Source organism: Heptranchias perlo, chromosome 12 (assembly GCF_035084215.1).
Source record: "Heptranchias perlo isolate sHepPer1 chromosome 12, sHepPer1.hap1, whole genome shotgun sequence".
Classification (NCBI taxonomy): Eukaryota; Metazoa; Chordata; class Chondrichthyes; order Hexanchiformes; family Hexanchidae; genus Heptranchias; species Heptranchias perlo.
Genome location: NC_090336.1, coordinates 50,857,740 through 50,880,071, shown reverse-complemented (window position 1 = coordinate 50,880,071; position 22,332 = coordinate 50,857,740). Strand labels below are relative to the sequence as shown.

At 40.6% G+C, this 22,332-nt stretch overlaps 1 protein-coding gene across 1 annotated transcript; it reads right to left on the bottom strand.

Moving 5' to 3' along the window:
• Window positions 1-1,451: 1,451 nt before the first annotated feature.
• On the bottom strand, window positions 1,452-4,006 carry fancf (FA complementation group F). Its single transcript, XM_067994094.1, has one exon. It carries the CDS (start codon window positions 3,927-3,929, stop codon window positions 2,847-2,849), a length of 1,083 nt encoding a protein of 360 aa, XP_067850195.1. The 5' UTR covers window positions 3,930-4,006; the 3' UTR covers window positions 1,452-2,846.
• Window positions 4,007-22,332: the final 18,326 nt, after the last annotated feature.

The window sequence follows — 22,332 nt, the reverse complement described above, 5'->3', positions numbered from 1 at the left end:
CCTCACTCTCCCTCCCATCTTTGTATCATCAACAAACTTTGATATGTTACACTCGGTCCCCTCCTCCAAATCATTAATATAGATTGTAAAGAGTTGGGGACCCAGCACCGACCCCTGCGGAACACCACTGGCTACTGGTTGCCTGTCCGAGAATGAACCATTTATCCCAACTCTCTGCTTCCTGTTAGATAACCAATCCTCCACCCATGCCAGAATATTACCCCCAATCCAGTGATTCTTTATCTTGAGCAATAATCTTTTATGTGGCACCTTGTCGAATGCCTTCTGGAAGTCTAAATACACTATGTCCACTGGTTCCCCTTTATCCACCCTGTACGTTATGTCCTCGAGAGGTGTGGGAGGAGGCTCGTGTGGAACATAAACACCTGCATAGACCAGTTGGGCCTAATGGCTTGTTTCTGTGCTGTACATTCTATGTAAAAAAGGCTGTAACTAATCTTAAGGATTTTAAAAAAATCTACTTGAACAATTTCTTGCTGTGCTCATGTTTCTGTAACATTTTTAAATAATCAGAAAAAAATAAATTTCTAGTTTGAATATATTTTTGGTTGCCTAGGCAATCAAAAATAAATTCAAACCAAGAGTTCAAGTTAAGTTAGTTCTAAGCAATGTTGGAATACAATGATGTCTAAGCTAAAACTTGCATTTTAAAGTTAATGTTACTCCTTTTCAATACTGCATGTTAGATTTGAGGAAGTGACATCCCAATTTGACAGAAGCCATAATGCACTGTACCTAGTTTTCCAAAAGGTCTTTGATAACATTTAAAGGCACTTCTAGTGCAGTATATCAGTGGGTATTAAGGGGAAGGTATAGATTAGTAACTAGCTAACAAGAAGAAAACAGAGGCTAGAAACAAGTACAGGCCCAGAAGTGCAGCTCCCCTTTATATTCCTGGTATAGATACCTAGAATCAGTCTCAATGCAAGGCAGTTTAAATTTGCAGATGACACCAAATTAGGTATCTTAGGGAGCTTGTCAGGATTTTCATCTGGACTGGTCAGTGGCAATTTAAGTTCAATACAGCCATATGCAAGTTAAAGTAAAAATGTATTCCATGGTGATACAGAACTTTCCAAAGGGGTGTTGAGAGAGATCTAGGGGTGATAATTGATTAGTCACTCAGCCTGTTTAAAAAGTGTGAGGCAGCAATAAATAATGGATTATACTTCCAATCACATAAGTTCAAATCCTCAGAGGTTACACTGAAGCTATATTTATGTCTTGAACCTGGAGTACCGAATACAGTTTGATCACTGCGACATATGGGACCCATCCAGTACCTAAAAGGTATTGCAGACGAAAGCAATGAGGCGGATCCCTTGTGTCAGACATATAAAGAATTATTTGATAAGTTAGGGTTCTTCAGCCTCAAAAATAGACATCTCAAAGGAGGCCTCAGATATGATAAAGTAAAACAGAAATTATACTTTCAGATACAACAAGATGCATTCATATAATGCTTTTAATGTAGTAAAATGTCCTAAGGCGCTTACATCAGGATGGAAAGCAAGGGGCCAGATTCAAGGCTCTAAAAGGGGCTGATCAACAGCTAGTACGGGCTGTCAGGAAGGATGGATGACATCTGGACTCGATAAAGAGAAAGCTAGATGTTATAATGGGAAAACAATAGGATTGTTGCTGTGAAGGAGCAAATCAAGTGTTTTGAAGGGTCAGAAGATATTTTGTGAATGGCAATTAATTTTTTGAATAAACCTGGGAGCAAAGACTAGGATTCAAAGCCAGATTCTAAAGTGTATTTACATGGCACTTTCTTTTGCTGTGACTTAAAGCAACATAGAATAATTGAAGCTACCTATGTGCTTCAATATCATACTGCTAAACATTAGACTATTCATAATCAAATGGGAAACATCCCTTGCAAATCACAACCATGAATCTTTAAGTCACTAATGTGTCTTCTCTGCAACCATGGATATTGCATAAATTCTGCATGTGCTCATCAGAAAAATTCCAAAATATATTGTACAACTGAAGGATTGTAAAGGTTTTAAATTAGCAATTGCCTGGGCTAACAACTATTCCAACATCATATTTGTAAAGTACAGAATTGGTCCATTTGTTTTCTAGCCAACAACTTTAAACAATTACATGTGGTAACACTGAAAATTCGGGAGCTTGCATGCTCTATTGCAAGATTTCAGTGCATGTGCATCATATGGAAGCTTAACTTAGGGCCTGGCTTTTAAAAAGATGCAAGTATGAAAGCCAAATATAAGAAAGTACATCAGTTAAATGGAATTTTCGGCAACAGAAGTAGGACGCTAAGCCAATAAATGTTGATGATTACTTGCTAAAAGGCATTTGTACTGGACACCGTAGGAATAAGCACTCAGATTTTTGTAGGATGCATCGTAGAATAATCATTTGCATTGCTTAGCTACAGAATCACGCAAAAACCATTTCATAATCGGAAAGATTATCTTACTTCAGAATCACTATATGTTACCATAATCAAATTAGAGTTTAACTAGGGCAGCATCAAATTTTCATCTTCTGCATGGACATGTAGCTTGGTCAATATGTTCACTGTGCACATTAATCTTTGAGAGTACGGGGTGTACAAGTGTCAGTTTCCTTCGCACACCTGTAAACCAGGCAAGGAATCCTAAATCTCATGATAAAGCCTAGACGTTCAATCAGTTTTAACTTTTTAATTGGGGTGATCTTGACTGGCACCCATTTCAAATTTTAAGCAACAAACTACATAGAATATTTTATAACATTTGCCAACTCAAATATATTTTAAAATGTGTAAATAAATACAAAGAGAGTACAAAATGGAAATGATTTCAAAAACCGTTCTAAGTTTTTAACGCAAGTAACAGATCTGTCCAAATGCTGATACCCCACACGTCGAAATCTCCATCCATAGTTTTCAAAGAGTTCAGTGTCCTTTCCGCCGCCTCCTTCACCGGTGGCGGTCCCCGCAAGAGTGCGCCGAGATGTTCCAAGAGTCTTTCCCAGTCCTGCTCGGGCGACCCTTCGTCATGCGTCCACTTGCCGCTGCTCGCGTCGTACCGCATGCCGCCGGCCCAGTCCGTTAGGAAGTGCAGATACTCCCGCCCGAACGACGTCGACGACAACGACGGCGGCTGCTGCTGCTGCTGCTGCGAAGCGACTCGAGTCAGCAGGGAGCAGGGGAGCGCGCGGCAGAAGGCGCCGAGCACGCGGCCGTCTCCTAGCAACCACCGCAGGGCGGCCGTTCGCACCCCCTCCCCCCCGGCCCCGTCCGTCAGGAGAGCGGCAACCGGCAGGAAAGAGCCAACATCGCCGCCGCCTCCGTCCCCGGACACAGTCTGCTGCAAAACCTCCTCGCAGGCCGCCTGCTCCGGTAACTCCTCCAGACGCTGGCGCAGCATCTCCGCTTTGGTTTCCGACACCGCGGGGTGTTCCGGCGGATTAACGCGACACCCGGTGTCCCGGCTCCAGGCCTGAAGCAGAAGCCGTGCCGCGGCTTTCACCCTGACCGCACGACCCAGCGACGGGGGGATGGCCGGCCCGAGGCCGCCGCCGCCGCTGCTGTTGGCGGCCCGATACGACTTAGCGGCCCGGTGAAAGGCAGCGGCGGAAGCGGCCGGATTACACAGCAGCGCCTCCCTCAGCATCTCCTCCCCGCGACCCAGCTCCTCGAACCGGAGGGAGCGGTACTGCGGCAGGGGGTGGCCGGGCCCTCGGCAGAAGCGCTGCTCCAGGAGCCGGAGCTGCCGCTGGAGGACGGCCTGCGCGCCCGCCTCCCCCTCCAGCCGCCGGTTGAGCTGCTCGAAGTAACGGGCCCACTGGAAAGCCCGGCTCACCGCCGCCTCGTCCCAGTCTCCGGCCCACGGGCTCCGCGCCACCGCCAGCACCTCGGCGAACCGCGCCAGGTTCCCCACGACCGCCTCCATCCCGCGAGCCGCAGCCGTTACTCGGGGTTCAAACTCGGCGCGCGCTCCTCGGCCGCGAGGCTTTTCACTTCCGGGGCCAGTCTGCAGGGGTCATGTGAGCTTTGCGCAAGTTCAGTCAGGAGGGGCATTGGGGTGGTTTTGGTTTTTTTTTAGGGGGGTGGGGGGGATTTTGTTTTGTGTCTTTAGGTCCCCTTTTATAAGGGGGGGGGGGGGGGGGGGGATTTTGTTTTGTGTCTTTAGGTCCCCTTTTATAAGGGGGGGGATTTTGTTTTGTGTCTTTAGGTCCCCTTTTATAAGGGGGGGGGGGGGTCAGGGTGTGATTTATTTAAAAAAAAAACAAATAAAAACCAAATAATAAAGTCAAATCATAATTTTATTATATTGATCAAGGTCGCGCTCCAGTCCCTACGGTGCCCACCGGCCGTGGAAAGCCTCGAACGTACCAGCAGATACCGCGTGCTCCCTCTCCTGGGTCACCCGGGCACGGCGAATGCTGCGAAAGAGTGGCAGACAATCGGAGCAACTGCAACCCCCCCCCCCCCCCCAACCACTTTGCGGGCTGCGTCTAGCCTGGACGTGTAGATGGTCAACTTGGCTAGGCCCAGGAGGAGATCCTCCGACTTTCCCGCCCTCCCCTCCTCACCAGGTGGCCAAAGATCAGGAGCGAGGGACTGAAGTGCAGCCAGTACTTGAGGAGCAGTCCCTTTAAATAGTGAACCAGGGGCTTCAACTTCTCACACTCGATACATACATGGAACATGAACTCGTCCTGGGAGTCTGTAAAATGGCATAACAGCTTGTTTGTGGGTACTGCTCTGTGCAACACTCTCCACCTTATATCCCCAATGGTGCATGGGATGACTCCTTCGTAGAAAACCCTCCATTGGGGGACCTCCGCTGGATGGCAAGATGGTACGCCAAGTCGTGTCCGGATGGGAGACGAGGACGAAGAAGTGGAGCATGTGCAGGAGCAGCCCGTACAGGAAACCTCTCCGTGCTGAGTGGAATGGCACGTAGGGAATCACCAAGAGATGGCTCAAGTTGTGAGGCACAAGCCCCCGAGGGAGGTTTCAGGGCCCAGTGCCGATGAGAAATTCTGTATGAATGGGGGTCAGATGGGATAAGGTCACTGCACATGCATGAGCCTCCTCGACACACCTAGTGGAGTCAGGGCCGAGTGCGACTTTTAGCGCTTGAGTGGCTTTGGCCACGGACCGGATGTCGCATCAGGACATCTGTTCTGCCAATGGCCTCGGTGACATCCCGCCTGCTCCTCCGCCATCTAGGCCGTTCCTGACTCTGGTTACATAATTAAGTGTGTTTTTCTGTTAGAATTCGACAGGTAGTAAAATAAAACTATAACTAGGTTCATATAAGAAGATAAGAAAGCATAGAGCTCATTCCTTTCACCAACTATGTACAATGTAAAGTAACATTGATTCTTCCCTCTATAGGTTAAATGGAGGGGATAAAGTTCTCCATATCTCTATCCCAGTTTCTTTCCCAACCAGTTATTTGTCTAGATCCTTTTTGAAAGAGTTAAATCAACAACATCAGCTAACAGGAAGAGAGGGTATTATTGAGAAGAGTAAAATGCTCCTGCATTTATTCTAGTAAAATGAAACGTTTATATTGACATTTGAAGTTTATAGTGAGTATGCGCGTTTGAAATAGATATCTGTTTAAAATTACCGTATGTAGATTGGTTGTGTGTCCAGCACACAGTGTTTTTCGGCTTCAAACTCCCCAAGCTTTTCTTAGGTTTGGAACCAAAATACATCTTTGATAAACATTTTTGGGTGGGGACAGCAAAGTATTTGACATCAAATCTTCTCTAAATAGGGTCTATTCATCAAATAGCATAACACTTAGGCAGAAGTTCCAGTTTGACTGTGTGAAGCAGTAAAGTGGCTAAACCTGAAAGCTATAATGCAAAATTATTGATCCAATGGCATACAGATGCCATTGAAGCTGTAATTCATAGCAGTAGTATACTAAAATACAATTATTGGTCTGGAAACCACACAGTAATACTGTATGAGCTTTTTGCTGCAGTTATGATGCACTAGCAGCCTGTGACTGGTAACTGCACAATGCAGTGCGCAGCCGGTAGTGGCTAAGTTGTAGTACAGCTGCAAACCACACTCTTAACAGCTCTGTGCATACTCTGCTGCAGGCCGATAAATCTTTGTTGTTTTGATAATGTGGTCTGGACTGTTTTTTTCAAAATATTAAAAAAGTTTCTGCTTAGATTTATAAAATGCTGGACGTCCCAACGAACTGTTCAGGAGAATCTAAATCTGGTCTGACACTGCAATGGAGTTATATTCCATGCATGGTCAAGTCTAATGATGTGAGATGTACTCCCTAAGGGGGGTCTTACACTGCTGGGTGCCAGAGTCAGATTGGGACATAATTCCATAGTTACTGTTAGTTTTACATTGCTGTGAAGTTCATATCACTTTGCAACAATGCAAAATTGGTCATATAGCTCTATTCGTTATTAACCTGCTAGTGACCTAAATATGCATAATTGCAGCTAGCATTTGTTAAAGATAGGGTTTGGATTGGCATGAGTTGAGAATAAAGAGAATTTTGTGGATAAAGTTTTCCCTGAAGGAGTCACCATAAAGGCTTCTTAAAATTGAATACAGCAAAATTAAAATGATTTCTGTGCATTATTTCAATTCAAATCCATGAAAATGCTTTCAAAATAGAATTAATAACCATGTAACATGTTTCTAAAATCTGGATAATAAAATGTTTCTTCTTTGTCCTTAAATTATTATTTTCATTTTACTTCTGCAGTGCCATTGTATAAATGGGAAAAAAAACAACAGCTGGTCCTAATTGGTTCAGACTGCAGCATCGTCTTGTACATTTCTATCCTATCTCACTCTGTCACATTCACATACGCCCGAGCACAAAGACACTATCTTTTTCTCGTACAGAGTACAAAAGGAGTGGTGCATTGTTTATGACAACAACGATTTGAACAGGCTGGGGCTCTTTTCTCTAGAAAAGAGAAGGCTGAGGGGTGACCTGATAGAGGTCTTTAAGATAATGAAAGGGTTTGATAGGGTAGGCATAAAGAAAATGTTTCCACTTTGTGGGGAGTCTAAAACTAGAAGTCATAAATATAAAATAATCATTAATAAATCCAAAAGGGAATTCAGGAGAAATTTCTTTATCCAAAGAGTGGCAAGAATGTGGAACATACTACCACAAGGAGTAGTTTAGGCAAATAGCATAGTTGCATTTATATAGAACTTCATAGAATGTACAGCACAGAAATAGGCCATTCGGCCCAACTGGTCCATGCCAGTGTTTATGCTCTGCACGAGTCTCCGCCCCCCCCTCCCTCCTTCACCTAACCCTATCAGCATAACCTTCAATTCCTTTCTCCTTCGTATGTTTATCTAGCTTCCCCTTAAATGCATCTATGCTATTCGCCTCAACCATTCCTTGTGGTAACGAGTTCCACGTTTTAAGGGAAAGCTAAATAAGCACATGAGGGAGAAAGGAATAGAGGGGTATGCTGATGGGGTTAGATGAAGTAGGGAGGGAGGAGGTTCGTGTGGAGCATAAACACCAGCATAGACCAGTTGGGCCGAATGGCCTGTTTCTGTGCTGTAGTTTTGTTGTAACTCGATGTAACACTTCTGTAGTGCCTTTCACAGGAAAATATTCCAAGATGGAATTTACAAGGATACTGAGCTGGAAGTTAGAGAAAGAATTAGGGAGGTAACCAAAAGACATGGTTAAAGAAGTCTATTTTGAGAAGGCTTTTGAAGAAATGTAGAAAAGTAGACTCAAAGGGGTTTTAGAAGAAAATTTATTAACATTTAAATGTGGTGGCCAGAGGATGGGAGCATTGAGAACGTATAGTGTAAGTTCATAGGCTGTTCAACTCTTTTGCAAAATTACTTTATTGATTGTTTACAGAGATTTTTTAAATAATATCCAGTATACAGCTTTTTAACTTTAATGTTCAGCAATGAGTATGGCATTGGGCCTGCTTACTACACCTAGAATACCCAAGATTTTCCATTCCGCTGCCATGGCTGGTTGTGTCTTTCCTCGAAACATATTTTCTGCATATATGGCATTATCTATTTTTCCTTTCTTACTTAAAAGAAAGACCCAAAGGTATAATTCTATGTTGACATAAGAAGAGAACAATGATTTATATCAACCTGAAATTTTGTAACAGTTAAAAGCCTTTAGAAATGATGTACATCAAACAGAGCTTGTGTTAGAAATCACGTGTTCAATTTTTAGGTGGAGAACCATCATGATTTCTTCACATGTCTGAAGGGAAACCCTGGGTCAAAATTTTGATTTTTGTTTTCTGAAAGGGGGTGAAAAAAATTAGAATAGGTCAAAGTTTGAAACTATTAATTTAATTTCAGCTTGTGTCTGCTCCAATATCCAGCAGAGGGGGTGGGGTAGAGGCTGCCATGCACATAATTAATTAGTATGCATCCCACTGAAGGAGCATAGGGTGCCACAGAATTGTTACTATTACAAGCACAAATCTTCAGTGCTACCGACCTCTGCAGCAGAAATTAAACCAGATTGTTTAATGTGGAGTAGAGCTATTGATTGAGATTATGAAACAAAACTGCAGCTGGTAGCTGTATGGGAGAAAGGAAATGAGGAAGAGAGAGAGAAAGAGAGATTGAGAAAGGGGGCAAGAGGGAGCTAGGGAATATTTAAAGCTTGTGCTCTTTGTTACCCACAATTTATTTTCTTGGCTCTTAAACATTGAAAGGTTGGCCACCCCTGAAGTAACAATTGAAAAATTTGGTACACAGCAGATAAATTAAACAGTATTGGAAGGCTCCCCGATGGTGGAACTGGTTAAGGCAGTAAATAGCTGAGCCATACGGACCAAGAAGGTCCCAACGATTCCTTTGCTGCATTGTTAGTTGACTTCAGCTGGAGCAGCAGTAGGCACACTTAAATTTTTCAGTCTCTGCACCCTAAGTTAGGGGACGAGAAAATCAGCCAGGTTTCCGATTGCTGATCCAGACTAACAAGCAGTGGCAGAATTTAATTATGTGGATGTTGGACGAGGACAGAACATGGCTCAGCATTGATGCCTCTGTGTTTGGAACATATTGCTGACACTGACTGTATTGCTTCATACATGAAGAATGACCATTTGAAGGAGGTACTGGAGGACACCTAGTGTCTGGGATCATACTCCAGCAAGGAGTCAATGCCTTCAGGAGGGGCAATGAGAAATTTGGTGGAAACAAGAGGAAGAAAAAATAAAAACTCCAGATTCCCCCCCCCCCAACAAAAGTTATAATCCTGTATCTAGAACTTATCTTCTATTTAATGTTGGCTAGAATATATCTACCAAATAATATATAAAATTAAAGAACTATTAAAGAAAGGCATATAATGATTTTAATGATATTAAGTTTATATATTGCATTAAGTTTATATATTGCAAAAAGATGATTAAATGAATCTATTTTTCATTTTTATTTTAGGATCGGCTACTTTACCCTGTTTCTTTCCTAAATTGTTACGTTAAGCGTGGAATATAAGCCAAAAGAGAACACCTGTTGCATCACTTCTCTTAACCATCATCCCATGAATACTTCCAAGGATATCTTTGATCTACAAATATGCTTGAAAAGGTGACCATATGTTTTTTGCAGACATTCTTTAAGTCACAGACAGGTTAATATCCTTTTCAGTACTCCGCTGTATGTTATTGACACAGCACCTTAATATCGAATCCTTAATCTCATTCCCAGTGAATTAGATTCCACCACATAATACTGTCTTATATCTCACACTAATATGACAGTTTAGCACAGAGATAATAGAATATAGAGAATAACAATTTTAGAAAAGAGACTACAAAGAACCAGAGTGTGGAAATAGTAAAGACTTTTCTTCTGAAATAGGTGAAGTAGTGACATTGCCACAGAAGCTTTCCACAATGCTATCCCAATCCATCAGGATCCTAGTATAGTTGGTAAGGAATATTTTGTAATAATTGTTTGTTTTCTGTTATTAAACTGATGTCATAATAACTTCTTTCAAATTTGCATTTCTAAAAAGTTGCATGAATTGTTTTTTGAAATAATTATAGTAGACACTCTTTGTAAAGTCTTTGGAAGTCAGTTTGCTATAGAATGGATTTTTAAAATGTATTTTTCTGCACACAAAAGAGCAATTAAAGAGGTCAGAAGCAATTGTACAGCAAAGATCTTTTTGAGTGCTGTGTTCATTATAATCTGTAATTTAATTCATAATGGCACTAAAGCATTAATTATGGCTGCACAATCAGAAGTGTAACTCTAAAAGGACGAACACAAATAAAGGATTAAGCAGTGATAGTTGATCAGTTCTTAAATCCACCTTCATAGTGTCTTGTTCAGATTCCCATACCTCAAGAAGAATCCTAAGGGAAGGTTGGCAAAAATAGTCCCTTAATTTGGGGAAAGAGTCTCTCATTCACATGAGGATAGACTGAACTCAAATTATTCTCTATATAGAAAGATGAAAAGAAAAAAAATTGTCATCTTTTTTATTTTGGTTTTAGGTAACACAATAGGGTACAACTGCAAGCATTTGTATTGAGAACAGGTATCTCATAAATTTGGTCCTGCTAGTTGTTGAAAGCACAGAAGACTTCGAGAAAGTGCACTAGGTTGCTAGTGAGCAAGTTAGAGATTTCTGATAATTTAATATATGCTTCAACAATTATCGCTCAGCAAGTGATGGTTAATTCTGCAAATCCTACAGACAGTGGAGAAGGGATTCACTGGGATGAATAACGGGACATGCAGAAACATGTTAAAAGGGTGATCAGAAAGACAAAGAGATGTAAGAAAAAGCATAGTTACAGAGGCAAAGTATATCAGCAATAAATTCTTCCAATACTTCTACATTAAGGGGGCAGTAAGAGAAAAGGTGAGAACCAAAGGATGCAAATAGTCTCAAAAGAGAGGACAGTTATAAGATAGTAAATACTCTGAATGATTTCCTCCTTCAATTATTCATAGGGAAGACATGGGCCACATGCTGTCTCCAAACAGAAATAACCTAGGAAAATTTAATGACTGATACTATCTATTGCCTGTTCAGGATTTTAATTTTATTTATCTCAAAGTACTAAGAGAGACTAGAGAGGAGATTCGTGAGGCAGAGCCACAACTCCTATGAACTGAAACATAACCCTATGCGTGAAGTAACTGCAATTAATGTGGTTCAAGGTTAAGAACTCACCTTTGCACCACTGACATATACACGGAAAATAATATTGGCTGCCTACTGTATACTCATAACCTTTCTGATAGGCAGAAAAACACCATTCTGACAGACTGTAGAGTTCAGACTATAACTACTAGTTGAGCTTATTACAGAATGTGTATATATATACAGATACAAACTGGAGGAGGCACAACACACTGAAAGCCAGCTTGAGGGCTACATCAGCTGCTGAGCCCATGGAATTAGACTTAACAAGGCCTGCATAGAAATGCAGTTTGGTAGTTTAGCATTAGCAATTCTTGCAGTCAGTTGAGAGAGCGTCAAGCATCAGCCTGCACAGTTTGGGGGCATATATGAAGAATCCACAACCCTCTGTGTATGGTTACATGATTGCCTGACTGAACTTTAAACCAGCATGAAGAATGTGGTTACTCCAGCAACAGAGTCGCCTTTGGTTAAGGTCCTAATCTCAGATGGCTTCTATAACAAGTACTCTGTCTGAGGCTCTAGACATTTTGGGCTCCAGTAGTCGGTCTTACCTTGGTTCATTCTTTTGAGGAATCAGATTGCAACAATTATAATTCAGGTTTCAACAACCTCACTGTTGCCTACCTGTCTGCTCCCACACAGATCTCTCGCTATATTGAGAGAATGCCTGGCAGTAGGGGAATGGTGGGAGGTGACACAGATACAAGAGATGTCTTAGGGTGAAGTCACATCTGTATCATCCATTCACCTCACTCAAATGACTATAAATGTAGCAGGAAACATGCAGGCCCAGACAGCCACTGTAGCTATAACATTGACACCTGTAGTTGCATGGCCATCTATTGCCCCTCTACAAGGGCCACTTTCATCCCTAGAGCCAGCCACTGACACGCAGCAGTCAAGCATCTCATTTTCAGCTCCTACTGGGCAAACAAAAGGAGCACAGGATTATGAAGTAGAAGACACACACCATACAGTATGATTGAGGGGAACCACTGGGTAATACACAATGGATGAACTGCACTTTAGAACTAAATTTGGGTAACTTACTCTCTGATGTGTTGTGATAGCTCATTTGAGATGGAGAAGAACAAGGTAATTGTGAAGAAATTCTATGGTATTCATGGGTCTTGAAGTAAGGCTTATTGGTCTTCAGGCAGGGCTGAGGACAATGGTTGGGATTCTGTTTTTTATAAGAGTATTGGGTACACATGGAGATGATTGCAGCCTGCTTTAAGAATCCTTATGGGTGAACAATTTGTCTTCAGATATTTATTCTAGCTCCTGGTCGAGGCCCTCTTCTGCCACTGGCTGAAGAACTGCTCTTCTTTTCCATGATTCACTACAATAACCTTTTCCAGGGCAAAGTTATATAAGGTGCAGCAGACTGCAATGATCTGGGATGTATTGTCTGGGCTTTAGAATAAGACTCCCTGGTAGCTCAAGGTATAAAGCCTTTGTTTCAGCATGCTGATGATCTGCACCAAGACCCTGATAGCTGTATCTCTGTTCAGGTTTTGCCCCTTAGTGTGTGAAAGGAGTCATGAGCCAGCGTTACAGTGGACAGACTAGGTTCCCAAGTTGCCATCTGTGAAAAAAGTAATGAAATCCTTAGCCCAGGCAAACAATGCATGTAAAGTTTAAAGGCAGTAGTAAACATAACACCCACTAACAACTGTCCCAGCCATTAGAAATAGTTTCAGAGCTGTTCTTGTCCGCAGAAGTAGTCTGCGTGCAGCACAGTTCTTTCCTGGCCTCTCTGGTAAAATGTTGTCTCAGTATGTAGATATCTCCTTAGATGTGTGCATGAATTCCTAGGGCTGTATACAAAAATGGTGATTTATGGTTAGTTCCTTATTGAGTGCCTAAGGTATAAATGCACCTGTCTTGCATGCCTCTATTGATGCTCCTCCTCTTCTTCCAGATACATAGGAATGTCCAGTGGAATATCCATTTGTGCAATGTAGGCTCTGTACAATTCTAGTTCCCTTGCAAAATACATGCAGATGGGAGCGGGACGTAGTGTTGCGAAGATGTGCATAACTTCAGCAGTGAAAGTAAAGACAAATCACTGGTCAAAATGCAGCTAATTCCTACAACTACCAAGCAGACCACTGGAAGAAAAGATACCAACTGACTTTGGGACTTACCATCGAATGCTGTTTTATGTGGGTGTTGAGTGACTGTAATGCAGTTCAGGTAATGCTGATGCTGCATCATAGGGCAAGGACCTAATTAACATAACTTTTGGCCCCATAATGAAGTTAGCGCAGGATTGGTGTGCGGACTGTCAATAAAACAAGCATTCCCCACCATATTATACCATGCTGTGCACATCAAGCCTCTATGCTGGATAATGCAGGTCACCTGCACCTAATGCACATCATGAGACAGGTGCTGAGTATAATATAATTGGTCACTAGTAAACAGTCAGCATAAATCTAAATGGATGTATTCTCAACATTAACTCAAAGAGCAATGAGAAGACTGTCAATTCTTAAGAACATTCTCTTTCTCATCTTGTATTCCTAATGAAACTGTAAGAGTAATTTTAAGAGTCTACACCTGCGGCGGGGAGCCTTGCCTGCCGGTACCACGGATTCAGAAAATCGGCCCTCGAGTGTCTACATTGTAAGGAGGATTTTAATCTTGCACTGATTATTTCTTTCTTTGTCTTGACATGAGGGCCTGGAGGTGAGTGAATACACACATGCTGTCAATGTTTGACACTGAAGTGCAAAAGAGTGCTGTCTTTGTTTATGTCTTTATCTATAAATGGTCCCTCATCAAATTCAGTGTGTTTGGCCAAATGCCTCATGCTTGTGAAATGTTAATGTATGCAAAATTGCAATGCTAAAAGGAGACTTCCAATGGTCACTTAGGACCAAGTTTATTGGAATGTGTCAAAGTGTCAAAAGGTTCAAAAACCTATCTGGATGTCAAAAATTGAGATTTCATACACTGCCGAGAAGATATAATTGATTAAAAACATGTTTGCCTGTCTGTTCAGAGAGGATCTGAAGCGACTTCATAGAAACTTGGTTAGTGAGGAAAAGACTCTTCCGATCTGAGCTATGGAAAGCTGCATGGACTAGGTATAATTACTGTAGTTTTTACCATATCTGCAGCTCACTTGGTCCAACCACATTTCCAGCCAACTTTTTGGCAAGCCAGCAATCTGTGAGAGCAGAAGAATGTACTCATGTAAAAAGCTCATCAAAAGACTTAGTTTAAAGGAATTTGAACAAGGAGTCTGAATATGTATAAGATTTATTATTTTGGTTTCAGAATATTTATAAGATTTATTATTTTGGTTTCAGAAATGGTTTAAATGATCAGAGAAAGTTAAGTACAGCGTTGATATTTTCTTATTTTAATTGGCTTCTGTGTCTATTACTTTCTTGTAATAAACTTGTAAGTAATTTTAACCTGAAATATATAGTCTGTCAGTGTCCTGTTTTTCCACATATCACAGAGGTGGGTGTGCTGTACATCCTTCTAACGTATAGTTTGAGAAAAGGGTCATTGTTAGTCCAGAGAAATGCTAATCCATTCAAGGGAATACAGGAGAAACTTCTTTACCCAGAGAATAGTTAGAATGTGGAACCTGCTTCCACAAGGAGTAGTTCAGGTGACTAGCATAGACGTATTTAAGGGGAAGCTAGATAAACACATGAAGGAGAAAGACAAAGAAGGAATGCTTATAGGGTTAGATGAAGTAGAGAGGGAGGAGGCTTGTGTGGAGCATAAACACCGGCATGGACCTGTTGGGCCGAATGGCTTGTTTCTGTGCTGTATGTTCTATGTAATTCTACCTACAAGGTTTATGTTTCAGATCATGGGAGGCATGGGCCTGCCCATGGAAACTGCCTTATTGCTTTGAGCATAGAAAGTTGGGAGAGTATCTAGATTGTAACAGGGTTAATCACTTTTTTCATTATTAATGAGTTTAATTTTATGTAAGTGTGCAACCCATAACTGATAAGAAGCCACATAATCAAGAAAAAAATTCTGGGGGAAATGCATTTGGAAACGATTCTTGTCTGTTTATTTATTAATGGTTATATCTCTGATATTTTAAATAAGTCTTCAATTATCAGATTTCTTTGACAATTTGAGAGTTTAAAAAGTAAAAGATTGTTTCCACTGGTTGGTGAATTGGTAACAAAGGCCTTAGATTCAGGATTATCACTAGAATAATGAAGAGAAGAGTTAGAAGAAATGTTTTTGCGCAAAGGGCTATTAGATCATGGAACACCCCACCTACAAGTGTCTGTTGAGGTAGCGACTATAAAATAATTTAAAAGTGGATTGAATAAATATTTTTAAAAGAATATAAAAGGATGTGGGGAAAGGGCAGGAATTAGAGTAGATGACACTAGTTGAAGAACTAGGACAGGCACTGTTGAATGACCTCCTTCTGTGCTGTAATTTCTATGATTCAATTATCTTGCATTGTTAATCAAGAGCCAGCATTGCTTGATTGGCTGCACCCGCCAGGAAGCCACCGACAATTTCTGCAGGCCCTGGCATACTCACCACGAGAGCAGTCTTCTCAGGATAGAGGGGCAAATGTAAGCCTCTGCTCCAAGGACACACTGCATCTCCCATATGTCATAGGGCCGGCACATGAAAAAACAGTAACGATCAGCTGTGGTGTGAAACTTAACTGCACCTCCTTGCAGGCATGCTGCAATGCTGATCTTTTTGTTTATACCACAGAGTTGTACAGAGGACAACTCCTCGTAAGCACTTCACGCAGCACCACCTCGATCTCAGCAGCCATTAAACTAGAGATCATGTGTTGGGTAGCTCTATCACTTGGCTGCAGACTCATGCCTGCACTTATGGCTCTCTTTCCCCTTGTTTTTGCCTGCCACTTCTTAACACCCCCCCTTCCCCCAGCACCTCTTCAGTTTAGATAAAGCCTGCTTACGGATTGAGGTGCCTTTTGTGCTCTCTAAAGGCTTTCAGAATTTTTCTGCCCTATTGTGACACTCTATTTAATTAGTCCCATCCCTTTAAATATCACATATGCAATTTTCTTCTCCCAGAACTAGTTTACTCCCTAAACCCATTTGACTCTGCACCAGATGCTGTAAATAAGTATGCAAATGTATTTGCACTAAGATGTTCAATGCTTTTAAAACTTGACCTCTCAGGCTGGATGCACCAATTCTTGTACGTGCAGAAGAAAATCAACCCCATCAACTTTATTGTTTCACACCTTTACAATAGTAACACTATCTGATGATAATCTTCAGCCAAAAGATCAGCAATGTATTCTGACTGGTGGGATGTGACAAGTGGTGTTCCCCATGGATCTGTTCTGGGGCCTCAACTTTTCACCATACTTATTAATGACTTGGAAGAAGGAATAGAGAGTTGTATATCCAAGTCTGCAGATGACACCAAGTTAGGAGGCCATAGTAAGTAGTGCAGATAGGAGCAGGAAGTTACAAAAGGAAATGGACAGACTAAGTGAGTGCGCAAAATTATGGCAGCTGGAGTTCAATGTGGACAAGTATGAGGTCACGCACTTTGGATCTGAGAAAGACAAATTGGAATATTTTCTTAATTGTGAGAGACTAGGAACAGTGGAGGAGCAAAGAGATTTAAGTATCCATGTACACAAATCACTAAAAACTAGTGTACAAGTACATAAAGTAGAATGTTGGCCTTTATCTCAGGGGGATTGGAATTCAAAAGTGAGGAACTGATGCTTCAGTTGTACAGAAACTTGATTGGACCCCATCTGGAGTACTGCATTCAATTTTGGGCACCAAACCTCAGGAAGTATATATTGGCCTTGGAAGAGTATTTACCAGAATGATACCGGGGCTTAAAGGGATAAATTGTGAGGACAGGTTGCATAAACTTGGTTTGTATTCCCTTGAGTTTAGAAGGTTGAAAGGTGATCTAATCAATGTGCATTAAATGATAAAGGAATTCAATAGGGTAGATACAGAAAAACAATTTCCTCTGGTGGGAGAATCAAGATCAAGGTGACATAATCTTAAAATTAGAGCCAGGCCATTCAGGAGCGAAATCAGGAAGCACTTTTTCACACAAATGGTAGTAGAAATCTGGAACTCCGCACCCCCCCAAAAAGGCTGTGGATGCTAGACAATTTCAGGACTGAGATAGAAAGATTTTTGTTAGGTAAGGGTATCTGCCATAGTTTTGCACACTTACTTAGTCTGTCTATTTCCCTTTGTAACATCCTGCTCCAGCCATGATCTAATTGAATGGAGCAGCAGGCTGGAGGGACTGAATGGCTTACTCCTGATCCTAATGTTACTGTGTTCTTAACTATCTCTGGTTCAGCGCTCAATATATGTAAGGGATAATTTTACAACTTTATGAAGCTGTTGGGGTGTCTCATCGGGCAGCAGTGCATATTGAAAATTTGGATATGCGCTGTGCATGATTTTCTGATTATTAATTTAAATGGTCGTTAAATAACTTTCAGGATGCATTTGAATTTTTAATATGTGCTACCAGTGGGTGAGACTTCCCACCAGCAGTGTTTCAATGGAAATCCACCCCTGTAATATGGTCCCTTTCCTAGTCTTTTCTTGACTATGCTGAGTTAAGATGAAATCTTTGACCAGTTTCATGGATTTGACTCCAATTAGTTTTTTTTCCTCCCTTTTTATACCAACTAACTCTCTGACAAGGCTTCAGACAGGCTCACTGATTTGAAAAAGATAGGCTGTTAAATATCTTAGAAACAGTATCGAGGACTGAGAATTTAAATAATTTCTGTTCAAAAGAAACTGCCAAATATATAGTTGAACAACTCTCATGAAATGGCTAAACTTGAATTGAATGGCTTAGCCCCCCTCTTAGTTTTCCCTTCAGTTTTTGCAATTGTTGCAAATTGTCATGTCAAAATCGAGTTGGAACATTCCTTTGTAAGCAAAACTGTTTTAACCCCTTACATACCATAACAATTAAACAAGCTCATACCAAGTTAAATCCTAGATAAAAATAGATGGAAAATGATAATATGCAATGCACATCTGGATTTCTGAGACTCCCCGTTGGAATTGCAATGTCAGAAAATTATCCCTGTAATAAAGTCTTCTTTCTTGTCTTTAACATGTAGAGTTAAGATGCAGTCTTTAACTAGTTTCATGGATTTGACTCAACTTTCAGTGGTTTTGGATCCCATTACATCATAAGAAAAACCTTAACTTACTCAAGCGGCCCTATAACAATATTGCTGTATGGTCTCAGTGGTCTGTAGCAGTCTTTTAAAATATTAGTTTCATCCCCTACTTCCACAAGTTTCCACCCGAATCAACTCCCAGCAGCCTCCTTTCTGGGCTACGTTCACCATTTTTAATCATCAAAATTTCCTTGACCAGTAATGTTAACTTTTACTTGTAATATTATCCTTATCCTTCATTCATTCTAACGCTTCTGAACACTCTAATCTCTGTTTTATAAAATATATCCTGAGGTTTAAGCCAGGTCTCTGATAATATAAATATATGTACACTTTTTATTCCAGGTATAACTTAGAAGATCAGGATTTTGTTCCACATATTAATTTTGTGTCCAAACATTTTAGTTCATTGATAGCGTATTGACCTTTATTAATAGTTCCAGTTCTAGTTAAGTGTGTAACTTTTAAAAGTTCTTATTTGGCTCTCCTCTGTCCATTTGTGCGGCTTTATTTTTCATATAGTTTTATGGATTGTTGGCTTTGTCTCCAAATTTACTTCTGGCTTCTCCAATTTTAAAGACTTCTTCCCTAATTCCTCCTAATTACCTTTCATTGCACCCTTCCCTTTGTTATGGCTTGCTGCTCTGTATTAACCTACTCCATTTTTTGTTTCTCCTTTCCAAAGCAATATCCCAATCTAGTTTCCTTACTTTTCTGTAAAAGTTAACATATTTTAACCTAATCTCCTGGTCAAAAACTGATTTTAATGAAACCTATTCCTTCCAGTATCTTGTTTCCATCCACAATGCAGTCCCAGTTGCTTTTTATTTTGAGAGTTGAGCTAATCTAGGTGAGAGGTATCAGTGTTGGTATAATGGAACACTTTTGTTGTCCACTGCCAACACTGAGCATTGCAGGTCAATTATAGCACAGGCATAGGTTAGATATAGTGAAGTTCACTTGTCACCTGCTGTGTTGTGAGTGAAGTTGCCAAATTAATATTGAATTATAACAAATTTTGATCAGTTTTATTTCATGGGCATGTTCCTAGTAGGAACTAAGTTGAAACTGTCCAAACTCATTTCATTTGGGACCCTTACAGCTAACAAAGAGTGGAGAGGAGGCTTCCATCTCAACAGCTTGTACTAGATTCAAACCTAGGACCCAGAGATGAAACAACAATATACTAAACCTTCTATACCAGCCAACTACACTATCCAAGCCACCAAGACAGTTTGTTATTTTTGAAACTCCCACCTCATCATCTCCTTAATCACTGTTTCAACTGTCTACATAGTTCATCTTCATCCCTTATAGTCACCAAAGGAATGCCAGATATTAACACTTTTTTTCTGATCTATCCTGCAGCTATTTAACCATGTACCTATGCAGTGAAGAATATTGATAGCTGTTCTCAGTGAACAGTGGTTGATCTGACAATCCGCAAGATCTGTGATCCATGTTGCTTCTTTCTGTTTCCTGTGTCACCTAATCATTTTGAGTCATGCCAGCCCTGAAGCAAAGCTGAAGTTTTGCCCTGCCATCAACAGGACCCATTACCATTTGAGGGTTCATAGGTACCCAGAAAATTGTGGCCACCTACTCTGGTAGAGTGTCCTTTAAATGGCCTTCTCTGCATTGACAGTAGCACCTGCACTGAAAGAGGGGAATTGTATGGTGAGTCAGTGTGATTGCCCCTTGTAGGGAAATCCAGCTTGCTCTTGGAATACTGTTGGCAGATACTGGTGCTACTCAAATAATTGAATGTGTCACCATAATGTGATATTACGCTACATGGGAAGAGTGTGAGGGAATGTTGGTTGGATTAATGAGGCAGTCACTTCTTAAATCTAAAAAATAGGAGTAAAAGTTGCAGATTCAGTGAAAACTCAAAAAAGAAACCGGATTAAAAGATACTTGCATTTTGTCACATCTCAAAGCACTCTGTATCCAATGAACTACTTTTGAACTGATGTGAATATTCTTATGTCAAGCAGCAGCCATTTTGTGCACAGCAAGATGCCACACAGCAATGTTTTGAACTACCAGCTAATTTGTTTTTAGTGTTAATGATGTTGGCCATAACTGCCTGCTCTCCAACCAGAGACTTTTTAATACCTATCTAAACCATTAAACTGGTTCCCAGCAATATAGCACAGGCACCAGTAACAACCACATTGCATGTTATCTGACCCATTATTCCAAGAGAACTAACCACAGCCCTGTTACTTCTGTGCTACTTGACTTTCAGATCAATATTTCTCAAAAATAAAAATACCAAAATGATTAAGACAAAGTGAAAAAGAAAAAATGAGTCAGCGCAAAATTGAAACTAATCCTTCAGAAAGCTATAACCGGCGAATTAATAGACATTTTTTTTATGTACGGCCAAATTAATTGTCAGTTATTATAAAGCACAAATGTTATGGAACTCACGTGATAAAATTATTATAAATTTGCTTACAGTCAACAAAAAGCCCCAATTTACGAAATTAATTTTCGAAAAATCTGGTTTTGTCAGATGCTGAAATGTATACGCGTTTCAGGGGTAAATCATTGTCAGTGACCGTTTGGTAGTGGAAAAGTATTTGTAGCCATTGATTTCCGTTCTCGTTTGTCAGGACGATGTGAACGTGTAGGAAATGTGGTGTTACTTTCCAGTCGGCACTGCTAGAATTCTTCAAACTAAGATGCACACTTAATGAGCTGAAGAATCGGTCATGCAAGGAGACCCTTGTGGAAAGTGCTGTTTAATCTACATATACGGGCTAGCAAGGTCGAAACGCAGAGTGTTGCACTGCAGGAGAAACTGAGTGAAATCTACGCAACGGAACCGCTCGAAGTGGGTGAGGAGCAATGCAGTGATTACTCTGCAACTATCAGCTTCCACGACACTGTAACAGTAATAAAGCATGATATAGGGAGCTAAAAAAAAACCCGGCGTTCAGGCACGTTATCAGACTGATCGTAGTCTCAACATACGATTTGAAACAATAAAACTCGGTTATGCGCTTTTCATGGGTCACAAGCAAATGAGAAAGTACGAGGTATCCGAAGTCACTGTTTTTACACCGTGATTTACATGCTTTCATTTTTTTTAGTACTACTTATTTCAGTTTACTTAATTTCTACACACCGAACTGTCCTAATGGTTTTAGTTTTTTGCGTGAAACCTCGATTCATCCAACGCTTTGATGTAATTATGAAAGAAAACAGGAAAACAATCGCCTCAAAGGAAAAGAAAGGAAGCTTTAGGTTCCTCCATAGTTTGCAGATTTCTATTTCAATATCAAAGGCCTGTTATAATAAAGCAGTAATTTCAGTGCCAATACTGCATTGTATTTATCAATCACCACCTAAATTACACTGGAGAAGCTTGACTTAGGCGCACTTTCTTTACGTGGACGGCTTTTAATTTCTGTGATAGATTAATTACTGAAAAAAGTGCTGATGAACTTGTAGCTACCTCTTTAATTGCTTGCTCTTTTCATGTGCTATCCTTTTATAAATATCAGTTTGATAGTTTAAATTACGGATGAGACAAAACATTGTAACACTACGCTTTGCTAAGATGATGGGATGAATGCTCTACTGTACAGGCTTATATAAAAAACCTACTGTTCATTTAGAGGGGAGTGGATTATGCCTTATAGTCGTGCTGAAAAAGGACCAGACTGCTGCATGCCATTAGGCGTACTGTAAACTGTAATAAACCAGGTCACTGTTGTTGATAATGTTGCTTGGAACTTGAGATGGTGGCTCATATTCAGGTACAAAAAGGGCTGTTCTGAAACAGGGTATATTTGGAAGGGAGTGTATATTTGGAAGGTTCGATAGCAAGCAACATTGAGCAGAGCCATTTGTAGCCAAGCACTGCTGTAGTTTGGGAACAAGGTAAAACTTTAAATACTTTATACTTAATGAAGGTAAATGTTGGATATTTTTTATTTGATGTGAGCCTTTTTTGATTCTTAATTAAATATTGAGGTAAGATATAACATC

What these genes read in the sequence shown, in the direction of transcription:
- fancf (XM_067994094.1), bottom strand. Translation starts at nt 3,929, where the DNA reads ATGGAGGCGGTCGTGGGGAACCTGGCGCGGTTCGCCGAGGTGCTGGCG.